The sequence below is a fragment of the Hyperolius riggenbachi genome, chromosome 2, assembly GCF_040937935.1.
Source record: "Hyperolius riggenbachi isolate aHypRig1 chromosome 2, aHypRig1.pri, whole genome shotgun sequence".
Lineage (NCBI taxonomy): Eukaryota > Metazoa > Chordata > Amphibia > Anura > Hyperoliidae > Hyperolius > Hyperolius riggenbachi.
The window spans coordinates 453409811-453436499 of NC_090647.1; the positions used below are offsets into that span (position 1 = coordinate 453409811).

A 26689-nucleotide genomic window follows, 5' to 3' on the forward strand; every position below is an offset into this window, starting at 1 on the left:
CTGCTGCATGCTTGTTCAGGGTCAATGGCCTAAAGTATTATAAGCAGAGGATCAGCAAGGCAGCCAGGCAACTGGTATTGTTTAAAAGGAAACAAATATGGCAGCCTCCCTATCCCTCTCACATCAGGTGTACTTTAAAGGATACCAGAGCTGAAGGACTCTGGTTAATTCAGCATATATTGTGTTTGGGGTGGTAAGAAGATACTTACCGCACTTTCTGTTCCCCTCCATCACTCGCCATTCTCATGCAGCAAGCCCCATTCTGACAGGCCGACTCATGTATCCTATTGACCCTGACATAGTACGCTGCGCATGCGCAGTATGTCCATTCAGCACCCTTGCAGCTGTGCTCAATGACGTCAGCAGACAGGTGCTCGCTCGCTACCCGGTGCATCTCCACATCATGTACTGCGCATGTAGAGGCAGAGTGAGCACACACCTGTATGCCTACGTCACTGACCGCGGCTACAAGTGTGCTGAATGGACGTACCGCGCATGCGTGGCCGGGTCAGTCGTTATGTGTGTTGCCCTGGTCGGCCTGTCAGAACGGGGCTTGCTGTAGGAGAAAAGTGAGTGACGGAGGGGAACAGAAGGTGCAGTACGTATCTACTTATACCACCCCATTCACAAGATACGCTGAATTATTAACCAGAGTCCTTCGGCTCTGGCATCTTTTACGTGTCCTTGATCTTTCATAGGGTATCTATATAGGGAGCAAAAAAATGTCCAGACAATAAAACTGCACCACTGCCTGTCATTTTCTGCTGTGCAGAGACCCTCCATAGCCGTGTGCCCCAAACAGTTAGTGTGTGTCATGCTCTGGGGCTGGCATCCACAACTGTGGGGTGAAGTGTGAAGCCTGGTCTGTTCCTTAGATTGGTGCAGTGGGTGGACTGGTAGTGTCGGGGCACCTCAGAGCATGCTGCACATGGACTGCACAGAGGACACAGTGGGAATCAGAATGGGCTGTAGATGGTCGCACCTCACCAGAGTGTAGCTAGGAGGTTGGTAATGTCAACTTGGGCTGCAAGACTGAGAGGTCAGGCCAACAATCAGGCTCTGCTGTACAGACCAGGAAGCTCAATCTCCACAACAGGAGCATAGAATTATATGCAGTCTGTATGCTTTTATAAGCAAACACTATAATGTCACTACACGGGCACTTTTACATAACAATAGGTGTACTTTGAAACATAAGATCTGTTTAACATAAAAAAAATGTTTATTTTAGTTGTTTGGACATGAAGTAAACAAAAAAAATTCTACTGTCTAACAATGCTGAACCTGGCTGGCTATTTGTAAGCAAAGTAAAACAACTTGTATGAAACAAACTTAAAAGGACTCAGAGCTGACTAAAGTAAAAAGATTTTATACATACCTGGGGCTTCCTCCAGCCCCATCCGCCTGGATCGCTCCCACGCCGCTGTTCTCTGATGTCTGCAGCTCCGGGAACCGGGTCCCCGTATTGAGGTCATTGCAGCCAGCTACGCAGAAGAAATGCGCCCTCTAAGTATCTCTCCAGCGGCTGCTGGAGAGATACGCAAACAGCGCACTTCTCATATACTAGACTGGCTCCGACTGATGGAAGTGCGGGGACCCGGTTCCCGGGGCTGCAGACATCATAGGATGGCAATGTGGGAGCGATCCAGGTGGATGGGATTGGAGGAAGCCCCAGGTATGTATAAAATCTTTTTACTTTTTAACTCTGGTACTCTTTAAAGGATCACTATCGTGAAAAAAGTAGGCAGTTAAAATTTGACAGAACCAACACGTTTTGGGCCAGTCCATCTCCTCATGGGGGATTCTTAGGGTTTTCCTGAAAAGCATTTCCTGAAAAGCAGTTGCAAAGTCTAACTTACAAATTAGTGTGCAAGTAGAGAGGCTGGCTGTTATCTTACTATTTTGGCAGTTAAACTGCTGTTCAGGAAATGCTGTTGAAAACAAAGAAATCCCTGAGAATCCCCCACGAAGAGATGGACTGGCCCAAAACCTGTCGGTTCTGTCTGCCTACTTTTTTCGCGATAGTGGTCCTGTAATGCCTAGGAACACTCTTAGCTCTATTATTTTCATTAAGCTTGACATTACATCATTACGCTCATAATGTAGAAAAATGCTAGGCAGTAACAAAAAAAAGCTAAATTACGCTAAGAGAAGAAAGTAAACGTCTTTTGGCCCATTGATAATAACAGAGTTGCTAATGCTTGTCATCCTCGCACAAACGAATCCCACAGAAGAGAAGCACATTGGCACTTGTGGCTAAACCTCTTGATGTCTCACTGCGCAGGCACTATGAAGTTGCTTTTGGCTGTTGTGCAAACATGCGAAAACACAGCTGCCTCTGCTGAGCCATGTAGTCATTGTAACGACTAAAAGTAAGAACAAAAACACATAAGATTTTTTTAACTTCATAAATAAATGTTGTCTACCAACTGAACTACATTCTGGTGTAATATACAATTAAAAATGTTTCACCAATACATTGTATATACGGTTATCCTACCTGCTTCTAACCTAAAAATAATGTCCTCTGTGTGGCAATCACTATTTTCCCCACCATTTTCAGCTAGTGTGGAAGCGGCCATCATGTATACTAATGTTATATCCATTTCAAATCTGTAAGCACTACAGTTCTTTTTCCACAATAAAACGCACACTAGACACAGACATTTTTTTGAAAAAAAAATAACCATAGATTTTAACATGTTCAAATGCAATCAAAATCAAGAAAATTTAATTTTTTAATAATTTTGGGTATTTTTTTCTCCTTATTCTTGAAGGGAAAAATTAGATTATGCATAAATAGCATTGAAATTACCTCCTCTGCCCTGTAATAAAACAATGTATAGGTTGGCTAGACTAGGAGTGGGCAAACATATTCAACTGCGGGCCGCATTCCTCTCCTTCTCTGCACAGCTGTGAGCAGTGTGTAACAACGCATGCTGGCTAAGTGGAAGCAGGCCTCTCACATATCTCCATGGCCACAGCAGCATCATGTGACACACTGGCACGTACTGACGGTGGGTCACATGACACCGCTGTGGCCATGGAAGCTTTGAATGGGTGAGGGGGCGGTTTCAACTTAGCTGGCATGCGTCATTACGCACTGCTCACAACTGTGCAGGGAGGGAGGAGAAGGAATCCGGACATCTATCCGCAGTCCGTAGTCTGCCCAGCAGACTGACTACAAAACCAAGGTACAATTTACCTGTTAATACAGCACATCTCGATTAACCTAATAAATGGTCAGAGCATATGGAGATTGAATAGTTTCAAAATCTTAGGATAGAAGTGAATTGCTTATAAATGCCATTTGCTTGGCTACTGTGCAGATCTTCTGGCTTCCCTTTTGTTTACATTACAGGCCTGCAAGGAGTTAAGTCAGATTACTTGATTCCAGTCAGTAACACAGTTTTTCTAAGGAAGTCAGCATTGGCTCCTTCCATACTCCTCACCCTTCAGGTTTATTTTGAAAGTGAGAAGACAAATACCTTGACAGCCTCTTCAGTTCACTGTTAATTTCTAAGTTGTATGGCTCCAGTTTTTGAGCTCTCAAAAGGAAACCACGTGACTTCTCATACTCGCTCATCTCAAGGCAAGCCTAGTACAAGAGAGGAGAGAACTTGTAAATACAAATCACTTAAACAGGATAACTTGCATTAAATAAAATATATAACTACAATTTAGATGTAAGAGTCTTCTCTACTGGGAGAAAACCTACTGTTTGCCCCAAAGCAACGCAACACAGGACACCAGCAAATGTGTTTACAGCTTGTAATGCAAATATCTTGTGCTTGTCAGTTCAGCATAGCCATGTGCTTCCGGGAATGGGACGGATTGTGCCACCTGTCTCGGGGAGAACAGAAATTCCTGGAGTGCAATATATTTTTATGTTGATAAGGGGTGATATTTTATCTACATAAGGATTTTCCCTACCACAATACTAACTTCTCTTAGAGTAGTAGAGTCAGAGACATATCTCCAATTTAAATTCCAAAAAGTCATACCTGTAAATTTGATAATTATTATCGAATCGGATGAACATTCGATAATTGTCAACAAGCATTCTTGATTGATGATTCAACCGATTTTGAATACTGACTGCACACGCTGAAAAAACCTCGGGACAACTGGGTACTCTATGGTAATGACGTGCAATATCTGGATGAGAGACAAAACCCCTGGCCACTGTACCCCCGAATGTTATACGTGACCCCTGTTGCCCATGCATTAAAATACTTTACCTCTATGGCCGCACGCCACTAGTGTCAAGCTGCTTCCGTATTCACACCCCCTCACTACTGGCGTACAGTGCTATGCGCCGGCAGCCACTTGAAGCACTAATGCAGAAGCTGGAGGGCTAGACACTAGCGGGCAGCCTGACAGGTAAAGTATTTTAATGCATAGGGAATGGGAGGGGAGCCACATATAACATTTGGGGAGGCATCACAAGAACGATTCTAGAAACCTTTCATGCTAAAATTTGTAGAATCCGCCTGTGGTGTATGGGCAATCAGCAGATCTCTCTGCGATCACAGAGAAATCTGTCTCTTGGTTGATCTGCCCATACATCACTAGATGTAAGGGCTATTTACTATCAGAAAAGAGCAGTATTTTACTGGGATTCTTTATTTTAGCATGTTGTCTGGCCTGTCCTCTTCGCTATCATAGCAGCAAAGTGCAAAGTTGAGGCTATGGGGCACTTATTTTAGGAATGGCCATTGTGTAGCCAAGCAGGGATGAGCTTGGAATTGAATCTGAATTGATCTTGAGTAGCTTCCATCTCGAAATCACTTGGATTTGTAACATTAATTAAAGCAAACGTTAATTATCAAGACCAACATGGGACACAGGAGGACGCCTCGATAGGATCCAGAGGCTTCCCCCTCCCGAGGTGAGTACCCCCCGGGGTTCATTTTTTTTTTATTAGCGTCTCTTTAACCAATCACCACTTGTTTACCTGTCCACAGCGAAACAGAGCTTTCACGTTCTTGTTGTTTATGGCCAGAGCCTTTTCAGCCCACTTCAGACTGCGCTCAGGACGCTCAAGCTTCATATATGTGAGTGCTAAATTCAAATACACAGGCAGACGAGCCTTATTAAGCTGTTCTCTCTCCTCCTCTGACTTGGTTTCACATTCTAAACAGTAATAGGCCTGCATGGAGCATAATAGAGAAAGCACACATATGAATTCATCGTCTGCATTTATAACGGTTACTCAAGGGAAAATCAGAAGTTACTTTAGTAACCAGGATACTATAATAAAGGCTTTTCAGTTTTACTTTCATTGTCCACATCTAGTGCCCAAATAGTTCCTCAAGCACCTCCATTATCTTATGTACTCTACGCAGGATTCCCCAACCCTGTCCTCAAGGCCCACCAACAGTGCATGTTTTGTGGAAATCCACAGAAGTAGTTAAATAGCTCTGCTGAGACACTAATTACCTCACCTGTGAATGTTTGTGCTTTTCTGCAAAACAGGTACTGTTGGTGGGCCTTGAGGACAGGGTTGGGGAACTCTGCTCTACAGTATGCATTAAAAAAGGTGAGGCCAAATTTCAGCGCAGGGTGGAGCCAAAAGACTGCTTACCCAGTGCCTGATGAAAGTCCAGGGTGGCGTTAATGCTATTCCCCCTCCAAGTTGTACCCGCACTACCTCTTTTTTTCTAATATGGGCTCCGGCAATAGCCTGTGCCCCAATTAGTCCCCGATGGCCACTATAGCCGTAATTCACATTACGACCTATGGCAGCGCCCAAATCATCGGCGCAGCTCTGCGCCGAAATTAGCTGTCTCGTATCTAGATGTCCACCAAGGTAAGTGATCTTCACAGAAAGGCTCTGCACCATCCAGTTTAAGACGCTTTATTAAATCTTCTTAAAATCACATAAAAACGTCAATGTCAATTCACCACAATTCCCTTTGAACTCCGGGAGATGGATCTCGCACATTATTACCGGTAAATAGACTGTAACAAAAAAAAAAACTCTGGGGGATACTTATCTCAGGAGGGGAAGGCGTCAGGGTCCCAATGAGGTTTCCCCATCCTCTGAATCTCAGGGGAATCCAGCGTTGGCAAACGCTTTTTAGATTCCTTTAATTTTACACTAAAAGGGAGCTACAGCTTAAATGGACCTCATTGCTGTACCCAGAAAAGAAAGCCTGGAATAAACATTAATAATGCTATTCCAATGTAGAAACTGAATTTCTCAATTCTCAAACGTGGTTTATAGGGAGAAAACCTGCAGACTAACGCATTAATTGGGGTGGGGGCATAAAGAGTAAGTGAAGCGGGGAAAAAATTAGATATTTATCTCAAAGTGGTGGTGGTGGTGATTGGAGTCCGGAGGCTTCCCTGATCTTACGCCCCTCCGATCCTGCGTTTGGAACCTTAGAAGATATTGTACAATAATGAAAGCTGAATAATAACATATGGTGCTCACAGCCATGCTTCCCTCTGTAAAGTATGGGCTGCCCAGTAGCATGGAGCTGCTCATGCACTGAGACGCTCATGCAGGAGCGACATAGGCGCGAGCCCTACTGCTGCCTGCGCAGCGTGGCCACGCTCATACACAGAGGAGCATAGCTTTTAAGAGGGTGCCAATGAGAGGCGGAGGGGTCGTGGCGGATCAGGGAAGCCTCTGCATCATCCTGATGCTTTCCTCTACAGGAAGCCTCTGCAGCATCTATCAGGGAAGCCTCTGCAGCATCCTGATGCTTTCCTCTACAGTGGGTAGTATCTTTTTTTTTAAAGGACCACTAAAGCAAAAACATTTAAAATTCATGTAAACACATGTAGGTTTCCTCCAGAGTCAAGTGAGCTATACATTACTTTTTTTCCTATATTGCTGTCACAGTAGTTAGTAGAAATCTAATAGCACTGACAGGTTTTTGACTAGTCCATCTCTACATGGGCGCTTTCCAGTACAATAGAAAGATGCAGGCCGCTCCCCCCACCTGTTTGTACTCTTATTCTGGCAGTTAGACTGAACCATTCACTAAATGCTTTTGAAAATAAAGAGAACCCAGAGAATCCCCTAGGAGGGGATGGGCTAATCCAAAACCTTTCTACTACCTACTGTAAGTGACAGCAACATAGGAGAAAAGTAATTTACAGCACATTTTATTCTGGAAGAAATGTACTTTCTATTTATGTGTATTTATATATTTTAAATTTTACAATTTTTCATGGAATCAAAAGTTTGCTTACTTAAAAAAAGAAAGTATTTGTGATAATTCAGGTTGGAGTGAGCTGAAATATGCAAATTATCCATTGTCATTGGAAGCTAGCCACACCTCCAGATCCACTGGAATGGAATGATGTGTCACTTGTTAATATTACAGAGCCAAAATAATCCAACATGCATACCGAATATTTTGCATTGATTGATCCTCATCAGTGCCTGGCATGGATCAATGTGGCTCTATTGGGTAGGACTTGAAACACACAGAGGTATAGAGTACCGAGCATGCTCATGGTAAACCAGAAAGCCTGGGAGTGTGTAAGGGGGCTACAATGGACCTAAAAGCCCTCTTGCTAAAATAATATGGAAAACAAAAATTTGCTTTCTTAACCAGTTCACCCCCAAGGGTTTTTATCCTAACGGACCAGAGCAATTTTCAGTTGTCAGCGCTCCTCCCTTTTATTCCCTAATAACTTTATTACTACTTATCACAAGAAAATGATCTATACCTCGTTTTTTTCGCCACCAATTAGGCTTTCTGTGGATAGTACATTTTGCTAAGAATTTTTTTATTCTAAATGCATTTTAATGAGAAAAACAGAAAAAAAAAGAAAAAAAATCATTATTTCTCAGTGTTCAGCCTTTATAGTTTTAAAATTAAACATTCTCCTGTGGATAAAACAAACACGTTTTATTTGCCCAGTGGTCCCGATAATTAAACCGTTTAGATTATGTCCCTACCACAATGTATGGCGACAGTATATTATTTTGAAATATAAGTGGTTATTTTTCTGTTTGTTCTGGCCATAATTACAAGCCCCTATGTAATAAATTAAAATTAATTTTCCCCCATAAAATATAGAATAAAAAAAGCTGAGTCCCTAAGGCAACTATTTATTTATTTTTTTAAGCTGATTTTTTTTTTTTTACAAGTGTTTTTTTTGGGGGGGAGGGTTGGAAGTGTAATTTTATTAATGATGTGTATATACTTGAAAATGTGTGTGTTTTGTAGGTGTAATATACTTTTTGGCCACAAGATGGCGCTGGTGAACACTCATAGGACGTGTTCACTTTTTTTTTTTTTTTTTACACACTTTATTAAACTGTTACATTTCCTGTTTATGTGAATGGACGTAGCCGCTGTTCGCGGTCACGTCCATTCACTCCAGGCACTGCGATTGGGTAGAGGACTGTTCAGTCCTCTTCCCCAATCGCCCAGCACGGGATCCCGACGGTAATGGCGGCGGTAGCGGCGGACACACGGCGGTAGCAGCGGCGGGAATGCGCGACGTATTAAAACGTCATGTTGCTGTTAATAGCGGTAAGCATGACGTTTTAATACGTTAGGATGGCGGTAAATGGTTAAAACAGAAAGTATTTGCTATAATTCAGGTTGGAGTGAGCTTGAGATGTCTCCCAGTGCATCACTGCTGAAATATGCAAAATAAATGTTGTCCCTGGAAGCTAGCCACACCTCCACTGGAATGCAATGATGGGTCAGCTTGTTAATTGTACAGAGCCAAAATAATCCAACATGCATACAATTTTTATGATAGTGGTCCTTTAAAGAAAACATCCAAGCAAAAAATAAAATCAAAATCCACTTACCTGGGGCTTCCTCCAGCCCCTGGCAGCCGTCCTGTGCCCTCACCGCAGCCAGGTCGGGTTCCGGGTAGGCTTCTTGTGCACTCCATGGTGTGAGTCATGTGGTCCCGCCGACGTCATCAGGTCTGTACTGCGTAGCGCACATAGTATGAACGTCAGAAGTACTCTAAGCACTTCTAAAGTTCTTGCTGATCGCATACCATTCACGCTGCTGAAATGCGCACAGCAGCGCGTATAGTGTGAACGTGCCATATCCCAGGCGCTCTGCCCAGTTAATTTTGTTTAGCGCTTGGCTGTCATCAGCTCCCTTCCTCGCTCCCTCCTCACTCCCCTCCTATCAGAGTCGTCCCGACAATGCTGCAAACCTGATTCATGAATTCAGATGGCATCCTCTAGGAGGCAGAGCTGCTAGCGTGTAACTCTCATGCTCATTAATATTCACTGAAGTCCTAGCAGGCCCCACCTCCTCCAAGTGCTGCTGCAGTGCTGGGTAAACTTTTCCTATGTCTTTTAAAAGCCTACTAAGCAAGGTATTTAGTGTGTTTCTGTGTGTCCCCTGTCAGGTGGCTCTGGGGCCCTTGGCGATTGCCCAGGTTGCCTTAATGGAAGCCCTTAAAAGGCTCAAAATGTGACGACCAAACGACGAGAACCGATTCCAAACGCTTTACTGCTCTGTTGCATCTGCTGAATGTGCCACCCACAGAAGCCCGTTTGAACAAGCCCTAAATATCATACAATTTCCTTTCTTTGTTTAGTAATATAGTACTTCAGTCATGGAAGGAGCGCAGATATTGTGAAGCTAAATTTCAATGTATTGCAAAACTCTGCCTCATACAGCGATACATTTCATCAGTTTAGTTATGTCTTTGTAGTACAGTATGGTAAAGCCTAATTAGAGGCTAAGATTAAAAGCAGACAGTAGGTTTAGTGCTTACTAGTATGGCACTGCTCGGTATATCCTACAAGTATTTCCCATAGTGCAGTGGTGTGTGCCCTCCTCTTTCTTCATCATCTGTCACATGCTATGGCTCTGACCACAGCTCCCCAGAGCATAATTGCATGTCTATACAATGACTGTTTGCAAACTGTCAGGGGCCTTTCACACCAGTATGGTGGGTCATTTTACCGCACCTCACCGCTATGCCAATGAAAGCCTATGGGTACTGTCATACAAAATGCAGTGCAGTGTGCTGGAAATCACCAATCTACTGTGAACGCATACCTACGTTGCCGCATCACCTCTGCGGCGGACCAGAAGTAATATAAGTCTACGGCAACGCGGCGATGCAGTGCACATGTGTGGAAGCACATTTTTACAATACATTTCTGTGTACTTCCGTATTTCCAAAACAGAAAGTGAGCACAAGCGAGCGTCACTTCCTGTTTGGCTGCTAGCCAGGAGATTACCACATACTAACATGGGTATCCCCGAAGGGGTGTTTTTGACGGTGCAGCTTGGGCCGCACCGCTAACGCCGGTTTGCAGCGTGAAACCGGACTTACCCAAAACACCAAAAAGGATGACAAAAGCTTGCTTATCTTTACAGGATCTTGCACGTGACTACACTCTAGTGCAGGGGTAGGGAACCTTGGCTCTCCAGCTGTGATAAAACTACAAATCCCAGCATGCATTTGACTTTATTAATCATGACTGTGGCTGCCAGACTCCTGCAATGCATTCTGGGACTTGTAGTTCCTTAACAACTGGAGAGCCAAGGTTCCCTACCCCTGCTCTAGTGTATAAATCAGACTAACTAGACAGATATTGCACAAAAGCACAGTGGTAAATATAAGCTATCTTTCCTTCCCAAGATCTAGCTTGCAATTTCATACAGCTGCCCTAAAGCCCAATCTACACGATACGATTCTTTGTACGAAGAGTACACAGAAGGATCCGCAAACCGACCATTGGTTGAAAAAAGCTGGTATTCTTTATTCAGGAATTCCACATGACAAGTGCATAAAGCCACAAGGTTCAACTGACGCGTGTCGGGGGCTTACAATCTGCCCTTAGTCATAGTATGACTAAGGGCAGATTGTAAGCCCGACACGCGTCAGTTGAACCTTGTGGTTTTATGCACTTGTCATGTGGAATTCCTGAATAAAGAATACCAGCTTTTTTCAACCAATGGTCGGTTTGCGGATCCTTCTGTGTACACTTATGGACTGGCCTGGCTTACCAGATCCTGCACCCACTGGTTTGATTCATAGGGGGTAGAGCGTTTTGAACTTCTCCATTTTCTCTTTGTACGAAGAATCGTATCGTGTAGATTGGGCTTAAGGAGCCACCTGCTACATAGCCTCTGGCAACGGCGCTGTCAGGGTAAAATGGACTTTACTCTTGTGGTCATCCCACTATGATTCCCTATCAGATTATGCTGCTAATGCTGTATACTGTACATTGTGCTGCATGTGCTGCATGTGTATCTGTGATGCTCCTGTTGCTTGAATCAATGCTTTGATACAGCTTATGTATATTTTTGCTGGGTGACCACTGTTTTACCGATTTGTATACCAAAGTTTCTTTGTACCTTGATTCCATACTGCTGATTTGTGTGATTGTTTTGTCTTTGTGTGTAGTGCTTTATTCAATGTATCTTTATTGCAGCTTACAATTGGTGTGCAGGTCCATTTCTTTTTCCATATTGATATAGGGCTTCCAGCTCATCTTACTAGACCGTGCACCCCTTGCTATATTTGCATTTAGCCGTGTTTATATGGGTGTGCAAGCCTTTCCTAATAATTTCATACAAGCACCTCATCATAACTGTCATTAATCGGACCTACAACTTACCCGTTTATACCTATCCTTGGCATCTTCAAAGCGATTTCGCTTGAAGAGGTGATTGCCGAACTGTCTCTCTGTAGCAGCAATTTGCAGCACCTTTTCTAGAGGAAATATTGCCCGTTGGTACTGCAGAATAAAAGGGTTAGTATTAACACACATCCCAAATGCCTGCTTTATCAACAACGTAGGGACTGAAGTCAGTATTCACTATTACTGTATTGTCCAGCCATGCAGAGGCCACAAAATTCTGTCCTTTAAACTGTCATCAGACGCTAGATTAAACGTAGCCAAAGCTGCCGATAAAGACCACCTCAGGTTAGAATTTAGCATGTGTACAGATCCCTCCCCCCCTCCCCCCCCCCCCCCCCCATCAGGCTTACCAGATCTTTAGCGGCATCTGACAACCAACCCCCAAATACACTGTTCTCCTGATCATCCTGCCTGCTGGAAGTCACTCCTTCGTAGACCGCTCGGTGTCCCTACTCCATTGTAACAGACATGTTGCTACCCATTAGGCTAGTGATGCATCTATACAGGAGTTGACTCTGAAAAAAGTTAAAACACACACATGCACATACAGGGTCTTCTAAAAAATTAGCATATTGTGATAAAGTTCATTATTTTCTCTAATGTACTGATAAACACTAGACCTTCATATATTTTAGATTCAAATACACACAACTGAAGTAGTTCAAGCCTATTATTGTTTTAATATTGATGATTTTGGCATACAGCTCATGAAAACCCAAAATTCCTATCTCAAAAAATTTGCATATTTCATCCAACCAATAAAAGAAAAGTGTTTTTAAAACAAAAAAAGTCAACCTTCAAATAATTCTGTTCAGTTATGCACTCAATACTTGGTCAGGAATCCTTTTGCATAAATGACTGCTTCAATGCAGCATGGCATGGGGGCAATCAGCCTGTGGCACTGCTCAGATGTTATGGAGGCCCAGGATGTTTCGATAGCGGCCTTAAGCTCATCCAGACTGTTGGGTCTTGCGTCTCTCAACTATCTCTTCACAATATCCCTCAGATTCTCTATGGGGTTCAGGTCAGGAGAGTTGGCAGGCCAATTGAGCACAGTAATACCATGGTCAGTAAACAATTTACCAGTGGTTTTGGCACTGTGAGCAAGTGCCAGGTCGTGCTGAAAAATGAAATCTTCATCTCCATAAAGCTTTTCAGCAGATGGAAGCATGAACCCACTTTTGAACCAGAAACAGCCGCAGAAGCGCCTGACCTGGGCTTTAGAGAAGCAGCACTGGACTGTTGCTCAGTGGTCCAAAGTACTTTTTTCGGATGAAAGCAACTTTTACATGTCATTCGGAAATCAAGGTGCTAGAGTCTGGAGGAAGACTGGGGAGAGGGAAATGCCAAATGCCTGAAGTCCAATGTCAAGTACCCACAGTCAGTGATGGTCTGAGGTGCTATGTCAGCTGCTGGTGTTGGTCCACTGTGTTTTATCAAGGGCATGGTCAATGCAGCTAGCTATCAGGAGATTTTGGAGCACTTCATGCTTCCATCTGCTGAAAAGCTTTATGGAGATGAAGATTTCATTTTTCAGCACGACCTGGCACCTGCTCACAGTGCCAAAACCACTGGTAAATGGTTTACTGACCATGGTATTACTGTGTTAATTGGCCTGCCAACTCTCCTGACCTGAACCCCATAGAGAATCTGAGGGATATTGTGAAGAGATAGTTGAGAGACGCAAAACCCAACACTCTGGATGAGCTTAAGGCCGCTATCGAAGCATCCTGGGCCTCCATAACACCTGAGCAGTGCCACAGGCTGATTGCCTCCATGCCACGCCGCATTGAAGCAGTCATTTATGCAAAAGGATTCCCGACCAAGTATTGAGTGCATAACTGAACATAATTATTCGAAGGTTGACTTTTTTGTTTTAAAATCACTTTTCTTTTATTGGTCGGATGAAATATGCAAATTTTTTGAGATAGGAATTTGGGGTTTTCATGAGCTGTATGCCAAAATCATTAATAAGAAAAACAATAAAAGGACTGATCACAATATGCTAATTTTTTTTTAGAAGATCCTGTACACACACACACACACACACACACACACACACACACACACACACACACACACACACACACACACACACACAAATGGCACCAGTGTTAAACTGAAAGCAGTGCCAGAGTGTGCAGACTGCTTGGTGGCCATAAATAAAATAACAGGGAGCCTTGCAAACCAATTGGGAACAACATATGCAAGCTAAGCATTCCAGAAGGAACTGAGTGAAATGTTCTCTATGCCTTGCTGGCTGCCAAGCAGGATGGGGTAAAGGAAAAGCAGCCCCACATCTGCCATTACAATGCTGGTTGCTCGTCACTCTCCCAACATCTGCCATTACAATGCTGGTTGCTCGTCACTCTCCCAACATCTGCCATTACAATGCTGGTTGCTCGTCACTCTCCCAACATCTGCCATTACAATGCCGGGTGCCCATCACTCTCCCAACATCTGCCATTACAATGCCGGGTGCCTGTCACTCTCCCAACATCTGCCATTACAATGCTGGTTGCTCGTCACTCTCCCAACATCTGCCATTACAAAGCTGGGTGCTCGTCACTCTCCCAACATCTGCCATTACAATGCCGGGTGCCCGTCACTCTCCTAACATCTGCCATTACAATGCTGGGTGCCCCGTCACTCTCCCAACATCTGCCATTACAATGCTGGGTGCCCCCTCACTCTCCCAACATCTGCCATTACAATGCCGGGTGCCCGTCACTCTCCCAACATCTGCCATCACAATGCTGGGTGCCCCGTCACTCTCCCAACATCTGCCATTACAATGCTGGGTGCCCCCTCACTCTCCCAACATCTGCCATTACAATGCCGGGTGCCCGTCACTCTCCTAACATCTGCCATTACAATGCTGGGTGCCCGTCACTCTCCCAACATCTGCCATTACAATGCCGGGTGCCCGTCACTCTCCCAACATCTGCCATTACAATGCCGGGTGCCCCGTCACTCTCCCAACATCTGCCATTACAATGCTGGTTGCTCGTCACTCTCCCAACATCTGCCATTACAAAGCTGGGTGCTCGTCACTCTCCCAACATCTGCCATTACAATGCCGGGTGCCCGTCACTCTCCTAACATCTGCCATTACAATGCTGGGTGCTCGTCACTCTCCCAACATCTGCCATTACAAAGCTGGGTGCTCGTCACTCTCCCAACATCTGCCATTACAATGCTGGGTGCTCGTCACTCTCCCAACATCTGCCATTACAATGCTGGGTGCTCGTCACTCTCCCAACATCTGCCATTACAATGCCGGGTGCCCGTCACTCTCCCAACATCTGCCATTACAATGCCGGGTGCTCGTCACTCTCCCAACATCTGCCATTACAATGCTGGGTGCCCGTCACTCTCCCAACATCTGCCATTACAATGCCGGGTGTCGGTCACTCTCCCAACATCTGCCATTACAATGCTGGGTGCCCGTCACTCTCCCAACATCTGCCATTACAATGCCGGGTGTCGGTCACTCTCCCAACATCTGCCATTACAATGCCGGGTGCCCATCACTCTCCCAACATCTGCCATTACAATGCTGGGTGCTCGTCACTCTCCCAACATCTGCCATTACAAAGCTGGGTGCTCGTCACTCTCCCAACATCTGCCATTACAATGCTGGGTGCTCGTCACTCTCCCAACATCTGCCATTACAATGCTGGGTGCTCGTCACTCTCCCAACATCTGCCATTACAATGCCGGGTGCCCGTCACTCTCCCAACATCTGCCATTACAATGCCGGGTGCTCGTCACTCTCCCAACATCTGCCATTACAATGCTGGGTGCCCGTCACTCTCCCAACATCTGCCATTACAATGCCGGGTGTCGGTCACTCTCCCAACATCTGCCATTACAATGCTGGGTGCCCGTCACTCTCCCAACATCTGCCATTACAATGCCGGGTGTCGGTCACTCTCCCAACATCTGCCATTACAATGCCGGGTGCCCATCACTCTCCCAACATCTGCCATTACAATGCCGGGTGCCCGTCACTCTCCCAACATCTGCCATTACAAAGCTGGGTGCCCCGTCACTCTCCCAACATCTGCCATTACAATGCCGGGTGCCCGTCACTCTCCCAACATCTGCCATTACAATGCCGGGTGCTCTTCACTCTCCCAACATCTGCCATTACAATGCCGGGTGTCGGTCACTCTCCCAACATCTGCCATTACAATGCCGGGTGCCCATCACTCTCCCAACATCTGCCATTACAATGCTGGGTGCCCGTCACTCTCCCAACATCTGCCATTACAAAGCTGGGTGCTCGTCACTCTCCCAACATCTGCCATTACAATGCCAGGTGCCCGTCACTCTCCCAACATCTGCCATTACAATGCCGGGTGGCCCGTCACTCTCCCAACATCTGCCATTACAATGCCGGGTGCCCATCACTCTCCCAACATCTGCCATTACAATGCTGGGTGCCCGTCACTCTCCTAACATCTGCCATTACAATGCCGGGTGCCCATCACTCTCCCAACATCTGCCATTACAATGCTGGGTGCCCGTCACTCTCCCAACATCTGCCATTACAAAGCTGGGTGCTCGTCACTCTCCCAACATCTGCCATTACAATGCTGGGTGCCCGTCACTCTCCCAACATCTGCCATTACAATGCCGGGTGTCGGTCACTCTCCCAACATCTGCCATTACAATGCCGGGTGCCCATCACTCTCCCAACATCTGCCATTACAATGCCGGGTGCCCATCACTCTCCCAACATCTGCCATTACAATGCCGGGTGCCCGTCACTTTCCCAACATCTGCCATTACAAAGCTGGGTGCCCCGTCACTCTCCCAACATCTGCCATTACAATGCCGGGTGCCCGTCACTCTCCCAACATCTGCCATTACAATGCCGGGTGCTCGTCACTCTCCCAACATCTGCCATTACAATGCCGGGTGTCGGTCACTCTCCCAACATCTGCCATTACAATGCCGGGTGCTCGACACTCTCCCAACATCTGCCATTACAAAGCCGGATGCCCGTCACTCTCCCAACATCTGCCATTACAATGCCGGGTGCCCCGTTATTCTCCCAACATCTGCCATTACAATGCCGGATGCCCCCTGACTCTCGCAACATCTGCCATTACAATGCCGGGTGTCCCGTCACTCTCCCAACATCTGCCATTACAATGCCAGGTGCCCCGTCACTCTCCCAAAATCTGCCATTACAATGCCGGGTTCTCGGCACTTTCCCAACATCTGCCATTACAATGCCGGGTGCTCGACACTCTCCCAACATCTGCCATTACAATGCCGGATGCCCGTCCTTCTCCCAACATCTGCCATTACAATGACGGGTGCTCGACACTCTCCCAACATCTGACCTTACAATGCCGGGTGCCCCGTCACTCTCCCAACATCTGCCATTACAATGCCGGGTGCTCGACACTCTCCCAACATCTGCCATTACAAAGCCGGATGCCCGTCACTCTCCCAACATCTGCCATTACAATGCCGGGTGCCACATCTGCCATTACAATGCCGGGTGCCCATCACTCTCCCAACATCTGCCATTACAATGCCGGGTGCCCGTCACTCTCCCAACATCTGCCATTACAATGCTGTGTGCCCCGTCACTCTCCCAACATCTGCCATTACAATGCCGGGTGCCCCGTCACTCTCCCAAAATCTGCCATTACAATGCCGGGTTCTCGTCACTCTCCCAACATCTGCCATTACAATGCCGGATGCCCGTCCTTCTCCCAACATCTGCCATTACAATGCCGGGTGCTCGACACTCTCCCAACATCTGACCTTACAATGCCGGGTGCCCCGTCACTCTCCCAACATCTGCCATTACAATGCCGGGTGCTCGACACACTGCCAACATCTGCCATTACAATGCCGGATGCCCGTCACTCTCCCCCCATCTGCCATTACAATGCCGGGTGCCCCGTCACTCTCCCAACATCTGCCATTACAATGCCGGGTGCTCAACACTCTCCCAACATCTGCCATTACAATGCCGGATGCCCGTCACTCTCCCAACATCTGCCATTACAATGCAGGATGCCCCCGGACTCTCGCAACATCTGCCATTACAATGCTGGGTGTCCCGTCACTCTCCCAACATCTGCCATTACAATGCCAGGTGCCCGTCACTCTCCCAACATCTGCCATTACAATGCCGGGTGCCCCGTCACTCTCCCAAAATCTGCCATTACAATGCCGGGTTCTCGTCACTCTCCCAACATCTGCCATTACAATGTCGGGTGCCCGTCACTCTTCCAACATCTGCCATTCCAATGCCGGGTGCCCGTCACTCTCCCAACATCTGCCATTACAATGCCGGGTGCCCGTCACTCTCCCAACATCTGCCATTACAATGCCGTGTGCCCCGTCACTCTCCCAACATCTGCCATTACAATGCCGGGTGCCCCGTCACTCTCCCAAAATCTGCCATTACAATGCCGGGTTCTCGTCACTCTCCCAACATCTGCCATTACAATGCCGGGTGCTCGTCACTCTCCCAACATCTGCAATTACAATGCCGGATGCCCGTCCTTCTCCCAACATCTGCCAATACAATGCCGGGTGCTCGTCACTCTCCCAACATCTGCCATTACAATGCTGGGTGACCGTCACTCTCCCAACATCTGTCATTACAATACCGGGTGCCCGTCACTCTCGCAACATCTGCCATTACAATGCCGGGTGCTCGTCACTCTCCCAACATCTGCCATTACAATGCCGGGTCCTCGTCACTCTCCCAACATCTGCCATTACAATGCTGGGTGCCCGTCACTCTTCCAACATCTGCCATTACAATTCCGGGTGCCCGTCACTCTCCCAACATCTGCCATTACAATGCCGGGTGCCCGTCACTCTCCCAACATCTGCCATTACAATGCCGGGTGCCCCGTCACTCTCCCAACATCTGCCATTACAATGCCAGTTGCCCCCTCACTCTCCCAACATCTGCCATTACAATTCCGGGTGCCCGTCACTCTCCCAACATCTGCCATTACAATGCTGGGTGCTCGTCACTCTCCCAACATCTGCCATTACAATGCTGGGTGCTCGTCACTCTCCCAACATCTGCCATTACAATGCTGGGTGCCCCGTCACTCTCCCAACATCTGCCATTACAATGCTGGGTGCTCGTCACTCTCCCAACATCTGCCATTACAATGCTGGGTGCTCGTCACTCTCCCAACATCTGCCATTACAATGCTGGGTGCCCGTCACTCTCCCAACATCTGCCATTACAATGCTGGGTGCTCGTCACTCTCCCAACATCTGCCATTACAATGCTGGGTGCTCGTCACTCTCCCAACATCTGCCATTACAATGCTGGGTGCCCCGTCACTCTCCCAACATCTGCCATTACAATGCTGGTTGCTCGTCACTCTCCCAACATCTGCCATTACAATGCTGGGTGCTCGTCACTCTCCCAACATCTGCCATTACAATGCCGGGTGCTCGTCACTCTCCCAACATCTGCCATTACAATGCCGGGTGCCCCGTCACTCTCCCAACATCTGCCATTACAATGCCGGGTGCCCCCTCACTCTCCCAACATCTGCCAGTACAATGCCAGGTGCCCGTCACTCTCCCAACATCTGCCATTACAATGCTGGGTGCCCGTCACTCTCCCAACATCTGCCATTACAATGCTGAGTGCCTGTCACTCTCCCAACATCTGCCATTACAATGCTGGGTGCCCGTCACTCTCCCAACATCTGCCATTACAATGCCGGGTGCCCCGTCACTCTCCCAACATCTGCCATTACAATGCTGGGTGCCCGTCACTCTCCTAACATCTGCTACTACAGTGCTGAATGCTCTCTTACTCTCCCAACACCTGCCAATTACAGTGCGGAATGCCCTGTCACTCTCCCAACATCTGCCGCTACAGTGCTAGATGCCCCGTCACTCTCCCAACATCTGCCACTACAGTGCTAGATGCCCCGTCACTCTCCCAACATTATTATTATTTTACTATTGATAACACCTCACGTTTGCACAGGACGATCCCCCTAAAAAAAAAAAAAACTTACTGGGGCCAGGTTGCAAAAATGATCCGCTTCTGCGGTGTCTAGGAAGTCCAGCACCTCTATTTCAAACATGACGGTAGAAGAGGGGGGTATAAGCGGAGGACAGCCCAATGCTCCAAAGGCATAAAACGGTGTGTAAAGAAACCTCGATAACTCTCCTCGTTGCATAGTGAGCAAGCTAATCTCCATTCCTAAAAGTGTGATATCTGCAAGAAAAATAGGGTTATCAAAAATGCATCCAGTGTTATTCCAGCTTGTGGAGAGATATTGCTTGGAACCTAAAACAATAACATGGGATTACCTTCTCCAAGTTTCATCATTCGAGGCTTTTGGCGATACCAGTTTGTGTCAAAAGGTTTATCAGAATTCTCCAAAAATCCTGAGTACTTCACTGCAGAGACATGAGGAGAATGAGACCAGCTACAACATAATATTAAATATAATACAATGAACAGAAAGATACAAGTCCTTTAATCATTAAAGAACTAGTAATTGTGTTCCTGTTGGTGCACTGTGATGTTTCAAAGCCACACCGTAGTGGTCCCCCTATTACAGGATTTCACACACAACACCATTTTCCTGCAGCCATGCTTGGTTACATGTGATACCTCAATGTACAATTTAGTGTGCTTATATAAAGACACAAATATTGACATGTATGTTTAAAATAATTTAATCAATATTACCGTAATTCATTGCACTTTGAAATACTTGCACACAGCAATCTGTAATACAGACATTGATAGTGATATCAGTTTCCCTCCCCAAAAAAAATCTGTTGCGTTTTTGAATTAAACTAGTTCTTCTCAACACGGTTCCCTTCTTAGAAATCGCCCCTACGCTTAAGTACCACCAGTCAGCAAGTAGAGCACAACTTGCGCCCAATCAGGTTTAGCTAAATTCAGGTAAGTGCCTGCTTGCATGCTGACTGGCCAGGAGACATACTTACATTGATGGACTAAATCTGGCATGCATGGTGAACTCCTCACAAAAGGGGGGCTAGAGGAGCATAATAACGCTCAACGTTCAACCCAACGGCACACTGTATTATGAACGTCCGTTATGGAGGTTTTTTCAGGTCCAGGTCGCTTTAATTTTCTTCTTCAGGCATGATTCAGATCTGGGTCATAACAGTATCATACAGATCTGATCCAGTTCCGTATCATGCCTGAAGAAATAACTTTAAAGATTTGAATGCTTGCAAGGAAATCTTGTACAGTTAAAGCAGTAGTATCAGCCATACTATGCCAGGGAAAAAAAACATATATAAGTAGATAAATACTTGATCTACTTGCATAACACATGTATTACACTGTCCACGTTTTGATTTCAGTGAATGTTGTATAGTAAAACATTATGAGAATTCTGTTCTTGGTGGGGGCCATGTCTTTTGCCCACAGTTAAGGCTAACTCGTGATGTCATTTCTGCCCTTTACTTTTTTTCTTGTCTCCTCCAATCGCTGAGTCGCCTCAGCCTTGCTTGTAAATTAGGGATTAGGTTTCAGATGAGCAGCTGGCAGGGAAATAAAGGGAAGAGAAGAAATAGATTATAGATAAAGAACCCCCAGCATGCAATTCTTTGGCACGACTACTAAAGGGCCAGTGTTCCTTAAGTATGTGATAACGCCAAATCATAACAGCAGAAAAAGTTTTGAAAGTTTTGAATGCAGGATTAGCATCTTTATCACTTAATACACTCAGACCACTTGCTGTTGAAATTTGATTTTTTATGGTGACGATACCGCTTTAACGTAGGCATACATCAAGAGACTTGGTAGCCGATCGACCATCCAATTCAATTATAATAACTGGATTGGATGAAAATCGGTGCCACCAAGAGAATGCCCGACCGACTATGCAACCAATTTGGGCACTGTTGGGGCCATATTTTACACTAGGGGGGACAAGGCCGGGGGTGACGAGGCGGCATCACTAGGCCAATTCACGAAAGATGTCATGCTGAAATTGATTGGGAATCGGCCTGTGGTTTATGGCGCCCAACAGATCTCTCTCCAATCATATTTGATCAGAAAGAGATCTGTCTGTTGATCGATCTGCCCATACAGCGTTTGATTCACAACTTCTGTTACGCTATTTACAGGAGATCACTGCAGCCATTGCCTGGGGAAGATGAGCTCATGCCTATGAATGGTGAATAAAAATCTGCAATGTGACATGGCAAGGCTGTGGATGCCTGCAGATTTGTTCTTTAAATAAATAAATGAACGTGACCAGGATTTTATACATGTCACCAGGTTTAGTCACTCCAGTGTTCTCCCCAGAAATTATTTCCAGCCGGGTGGCATGAAAAAGTAGCCGGGTGGGGCAAGATGAGAAAATGCAGGGCCGGTGCTTCTCTGCACAAGTCTGCTTACAGCATAGGAGGAGGTGAGTTGATAACAGCCGGGTGGTCACCAAAACTAGCCGGGTGGAGCACCCGGCTAAAAGAGCCTGGGGAGATCACTGCACTCAAGCGCACCTTGTCACTGCAGGACAATAGCCAATCTGCACTCTATTCATTCCTGTTACATTTGTCATATTTACCTATTAAGGTTGAGTCTCGTGGAACAGTTGGTCCACTTCCAGCTCTGATAACTTCTTTTAGCACTCCTCTGTCTCCAGACACATCTCGCATATTTAGGGCAAATTCTTCAAAACTAGACTAAAAAGAAAATCAAAAAAACAAAAGAAATGAACTATATTTTAACATGGTGCCAACCAGCAGCAAGACATTAATGTGCAACAAATCACAATACTTTAGTAAGTATTCTCAGTACAGCGGGCACCTAAGAGGCAGAGCATTTGGTGCAGGACAGAACTCGGGGTACTTACTGTACTTATTACTGAATTTGACTGCCCCTTTTGGAAAGATATTACATCCATTTGAAAATCTACATATTTTTGGAAAGCCAAAAATCTTGGTGTTTATTCGCACTACACCCTGCGTCAGTGCGATGCACCATTCCTGAGTTAGGGGGGTGTTGAACGAGGGCCTGGCTGTGAGCAGCACTAGCTTGGAAACCTGAGTTTCCAGCTTGAAGTCCAGCAAGCGGCTGAGGATCCTGGTGTGCAATGTCCACTATCCAAGTTAGCTACAGTTAGAATAAAAGATGTCTAAGTGAAGCAAGGACCGAGCCCACAGCCCAGAGAGGGGGCAAGGGGACAATGATTCCAGTAAAGCGGGGACTGTCACTTGAAAAGGAGTGGACATCCCTCATTCGTCACCCCCCAGCTCAGGAATGTGACTTCGCGCTGAAGCAGGGAGCAGTGCAAGTGAGAGCCAAGACTCTTGACTTTCCAACGATATGTAGATTTCTAAAGGGGAATAAGTATCTTTTAAACAGGGAGCAGTCATTCCATAGATAAATTCCATAGACAGTATAGCACGTAACTACATTCAAAAGTCTACTTCTACCTTTCCTTACAATAAACATTAGTGAGGAGCAAAAACTTCTAACAAGCAAACTGTCAGGGCTTGTTCACACTATGGGCCTGATTCACAAAGCGGTGCAAACTTTTTCGCGGACTTTTGCGCGCGCAAAGTGCCGCGATTCGCGCGAGCGCAATTTGCCGCAATTCGTGCAAATCGCGGCAAATTGCGCACGCAAAAGTCCGCGACCGCGCGAATCGCGGCACTTTGCGCGCGCAAAAGTCCGCAAAAAAGTTTGCACCGCTTTGTGAATCAGGCCCTATGAGTGCTTTGAGATTATTTTAAGTGCTAGCGTTTTTTAAAAGCGCTTTAAAAGGGATTGTGCAATGAATTTTAACGTAAGTGTTCTCAAATAAGTAATGAGCTTACTTTCTATTTGCAAATGCAGGTCCTGCCCCATTTTCAGAGCGTTTGCGCTTCAATGGAAGGTATAGGCAAATGTCTACTGAGGTAAAAGAAATGTAGCCAATCATTGCCAGCAGCTGGTTAAGTCACTTGCAGGCTGTAATTGCCTAAGGGCCTGAATTTCTATCCACTTCTGTGCCAATTTCAGGAACACACCAATCTTACAGACTGAGGGCCCTGACTCACCAGAGAGCATTTTGTGGGTTGGTTTCGTTTTTTAAAAAACGCCTCAACTGACAATAGTGACAAAATCGCTGCAATCACGATTCTTAAAAAAAAAAAAAATCGCAATTGTGGCTATTTTGCTGTGATTTTAATGTAAGTCAATGGAGGTTGTTTTTAAAAAACAAAAACGACCCGCAAAACATTCTCTGGTGTGTCAAGGCCCTTACACAGGTTGCTGAAATTGGCACAGAAGTGGATAGAAGCATGCAAGTGTGCTCAGGCTCTTAGGCACAGAACCCACTAGCATTACGTTACTAAGCGTTTTCTAAGTGCTTGTGATTTTGAAAAACTCTTGCTAATGTAATGCTATAGGTGTGATCCCATTTCAGGGATGTGATTTTATAAAAATCCCCCATCGCATTGCATTAACAAGAGCTTTTAAAAATCACTATCACTTGAAGGACACCCGAGGTGACATGTGACATGATGAGATAGACATGTGTATGTACAGTGCCTAGCACACAAATAACTTGGCTGTGTTCCTTTTTTTCTTTCGCTGCCTGAAAAAGTTAAACATCAGGTATGCAAGTGACAGTTTCTGGATGGGTCGGGACTGAGTCAGACTATAGCGTAACCTTCACTGATAAGGAATTACAACCATAAAACACTTTTATGGCAGAAAATTGCTTCTGAGGGTAGGGAAGAGATAAAAATGGTCCCTAGTTAATACATTTTAGCTCTGGCATACTTCAATGAATGTGTCATTGAGCAGGGACAATGGAACAGTAAAAACGTATAAAGTAGATTGAATATAAAATAAAACTGCAGGATATTTACAAAACACACAATACAATTGTTTATCTCATTAGTTTATTTTTTACCTCGGATATCATTTAAAAGCTCTTGCAGGGCTAGTGCACACCAAAATCGTTATTGCTAATTGTGTGTTAATGCTAATTGTGAATGCGATTTTGTGAATTGATTTTCAGAGCGATTGAATGAATAAGTGCTTTTGCTAATCCTTTTAAGCTGAATCACTCCAAAAAATGCTACATGTAGCGCGTTTTCGATGTTAGAAAAATCACAACGCTGCTGTGGGAACACCCTCATAGGTTTTCGGTAGCCAAGCGCTTTTCAAAGTGTTGGCGATCTGAAAATCGCTCAAAAGCGCTCTTGGTGTGCACTAGCCAGTCAGGGTTGCCACCTCATCCCTTTAAATACCTGCACATGTGAATTACACATGTCTTGTGGCTAGTTACATGCAGTTTAGGCACAGATTATGTGTGAGTAGCCTCAGAACCTGTATAATTTAGATGTGTCCGTATTTAAAGCAGGGCTGTGGAGTCAGAGCAATTTTGGGTACCTGGAGTCGGAGGTTTTTTATAAACTGAGGAGTCGGATGATTTTTGTACCAATTCCATCGCCCTGGTATTAGACTGAGGCCCCATTCACACTTAAAAAACACAAAACGACAGCGGTTTTTGCCGGCGTTTTGCAGGAGTGATTTTTCCGCGACTTCACGCAGAAAAATCACTGAACACTGGGTCGATTTTGCCGCAATTGCATTTAGCACTTCTATAGCACTTAAACGCGATCGCCGGGAAATCACCTGAAAATGGTGCAGGTGACGTGTTTGCGTTTCTGGGCAATTTGCGGCGATTAGCGCAAATCGCCCAAGTAAGAACGGGCTCACAGCGTTTCTTTACGCTGGCGTTTTTAAAAAGCGCTAGCGTTTGAGCATTTTGCCGAAATCACGGCAAAACGCTCTAGTGTGAATGGGGCCTAAGGAGTTGGAGCAATTTTGGGTACCTGGCGTAGGAGTCGGTGGTTTCATAAACTGAGGAGTCGGAGTTGGATGATTTTTGTACCGACTCCACAGCCCTGATTTAAAGGGATGAGGTGGCAACCCTGTAGTCCGTAGTGTGAGTCAGCCCTTAGGCCTCTTGCACACTACATGCGATTCCGAATTGGTCCTGCTTGCTGCGTTTGTTGATAGCATCCAGGGAAAATGGGAATCAGCAAAATCGGAATCGGATTTGCAGTGTGCAAGAGGCCTCAATCCTGTTTCTCACAGACAACTTAAAGGGAACCTAAACTGAGAGGCATATGAATGTTTCCTTTTAAACAATAATCTCTTTGACTGTATTGGCATCACACACCTGAAACAAGCATGCAGCTAATCCAGTCTGACTTCGGTCAGAGCACCTGATCTGCATGCTTGTTTAGGATCTGCAGGAGAGTCAGGCAACTGGTATTTTAAAGGACATCCGAGGCGAAAATAAACTAATGAAATAAGCAATTGTGTATCTTCCTTCCCCTAAAAATGCCTTTTTAAGATATTCCACAGTTTAAATTTTTTTTTTTAAATCTACTTTTTAAGTTTTAGCTGTTTTATTGTTTTTGCTCAATAACACATTCATTGAAGTATGCCAGAGCTAAAATATATGAACTATTGACCCTTCTTATCTCTTTCCTGCTCACAAAGCCATTTTCTGCTAGCAAAGTGTTTTATAGTTGGCATTTCTTATCAGTGAGGGTCACACTGTAGTCACTTCCTGTCTGAGTCAGGACTGAGTCAGCCACTTACATACTTGATATTTAACTCTTTTAGGCAGAGAAAGAAAAAAAGGAACACAGCATAGTTATTTGTGTACTAGGCACTGTACATAGCCATGTCTATCTCATCATGGCACATGTCACCTCGGGTATCCTTTAAAAGAAAAAATACATATCCATCTCAGATTAGGTTCCCTTTAGGGCCCTTTTCCACTAGAGCGATTGCGATTGCTGAATCGCAGAATTGCAAATCGCTAGTGATTTTTAAATCACTAGGGTTGTTACTTTATCATAGAAATCACGAGAAGTATTTTCCACTACAGTGATTCGATTTGGCAATTGCTTTCTGGAGCGATTTTTCCCATGATAATGCAATGCAAATGAAAATCGCATAACAGAATTAATGAAAAATTGCAATGGCTGGCGTTTGTGATTGCGATTGCTAGTGGAAAAGGGGCCTTAGGGCCCATTCACACTTGAGCGTTGTGACGGAGATTTTGG

The 26689-nt window shown here is 45.4% G+C and overlaps 1 protein-coding gene across 2 annotated transcripts in view; it reads right to left on the bottom strand.

Moving 5' to 3' along the window:
• Positions 1 to 1693: 1693 nt before the first annotated feature.
• Positions 1694 to 26689, bottom strand: part of FKBP6 (FKBP prolyl isomerase family member 6 (inactive)) — a 30905-nt gene continuing 5909 nt past the window's right edge. Inside the window, exons 2-9 of one of the 2 annotated variants that reach the window (XM_068265865.1) lie at positions 22177 to 22294; positions 20319 to 20357; positions 19934 to 20023; positions 19636 to 19838; positions 11579 to 11698; positions 4958 to 5152; positions 3489 to 3598; positions 1694 to 2366 (exon numbers count right to left, since the gene is read on the bottom strand). In XM_068265865.1, coding sequence (XP_068121966.1) covers positions 2288 to 2366; positions 3489 to 3598; positions 4958 to 5152; positions 11579 to 11698; positions 19636 to 19838; positions 19934 to 20023; positions 20319 to 20357; positions 22177 to 22294 — 954 coding nt within the window. In that variant the 3' untranslated portion in view covers positions 1694 to 2287. The remainder of the gene's footprint in view (positions 2367 to 3488; positions 3599 to 4957; positions 5153 to 11578; positions 11699 to 19635; positions 19839 to 19933; positions 20024 to 20318; positions 20358 to 22176; positions 22295 to 26689) is intronic. The other variant, XM_068265866.1, reaches the window with a different exon arrangement.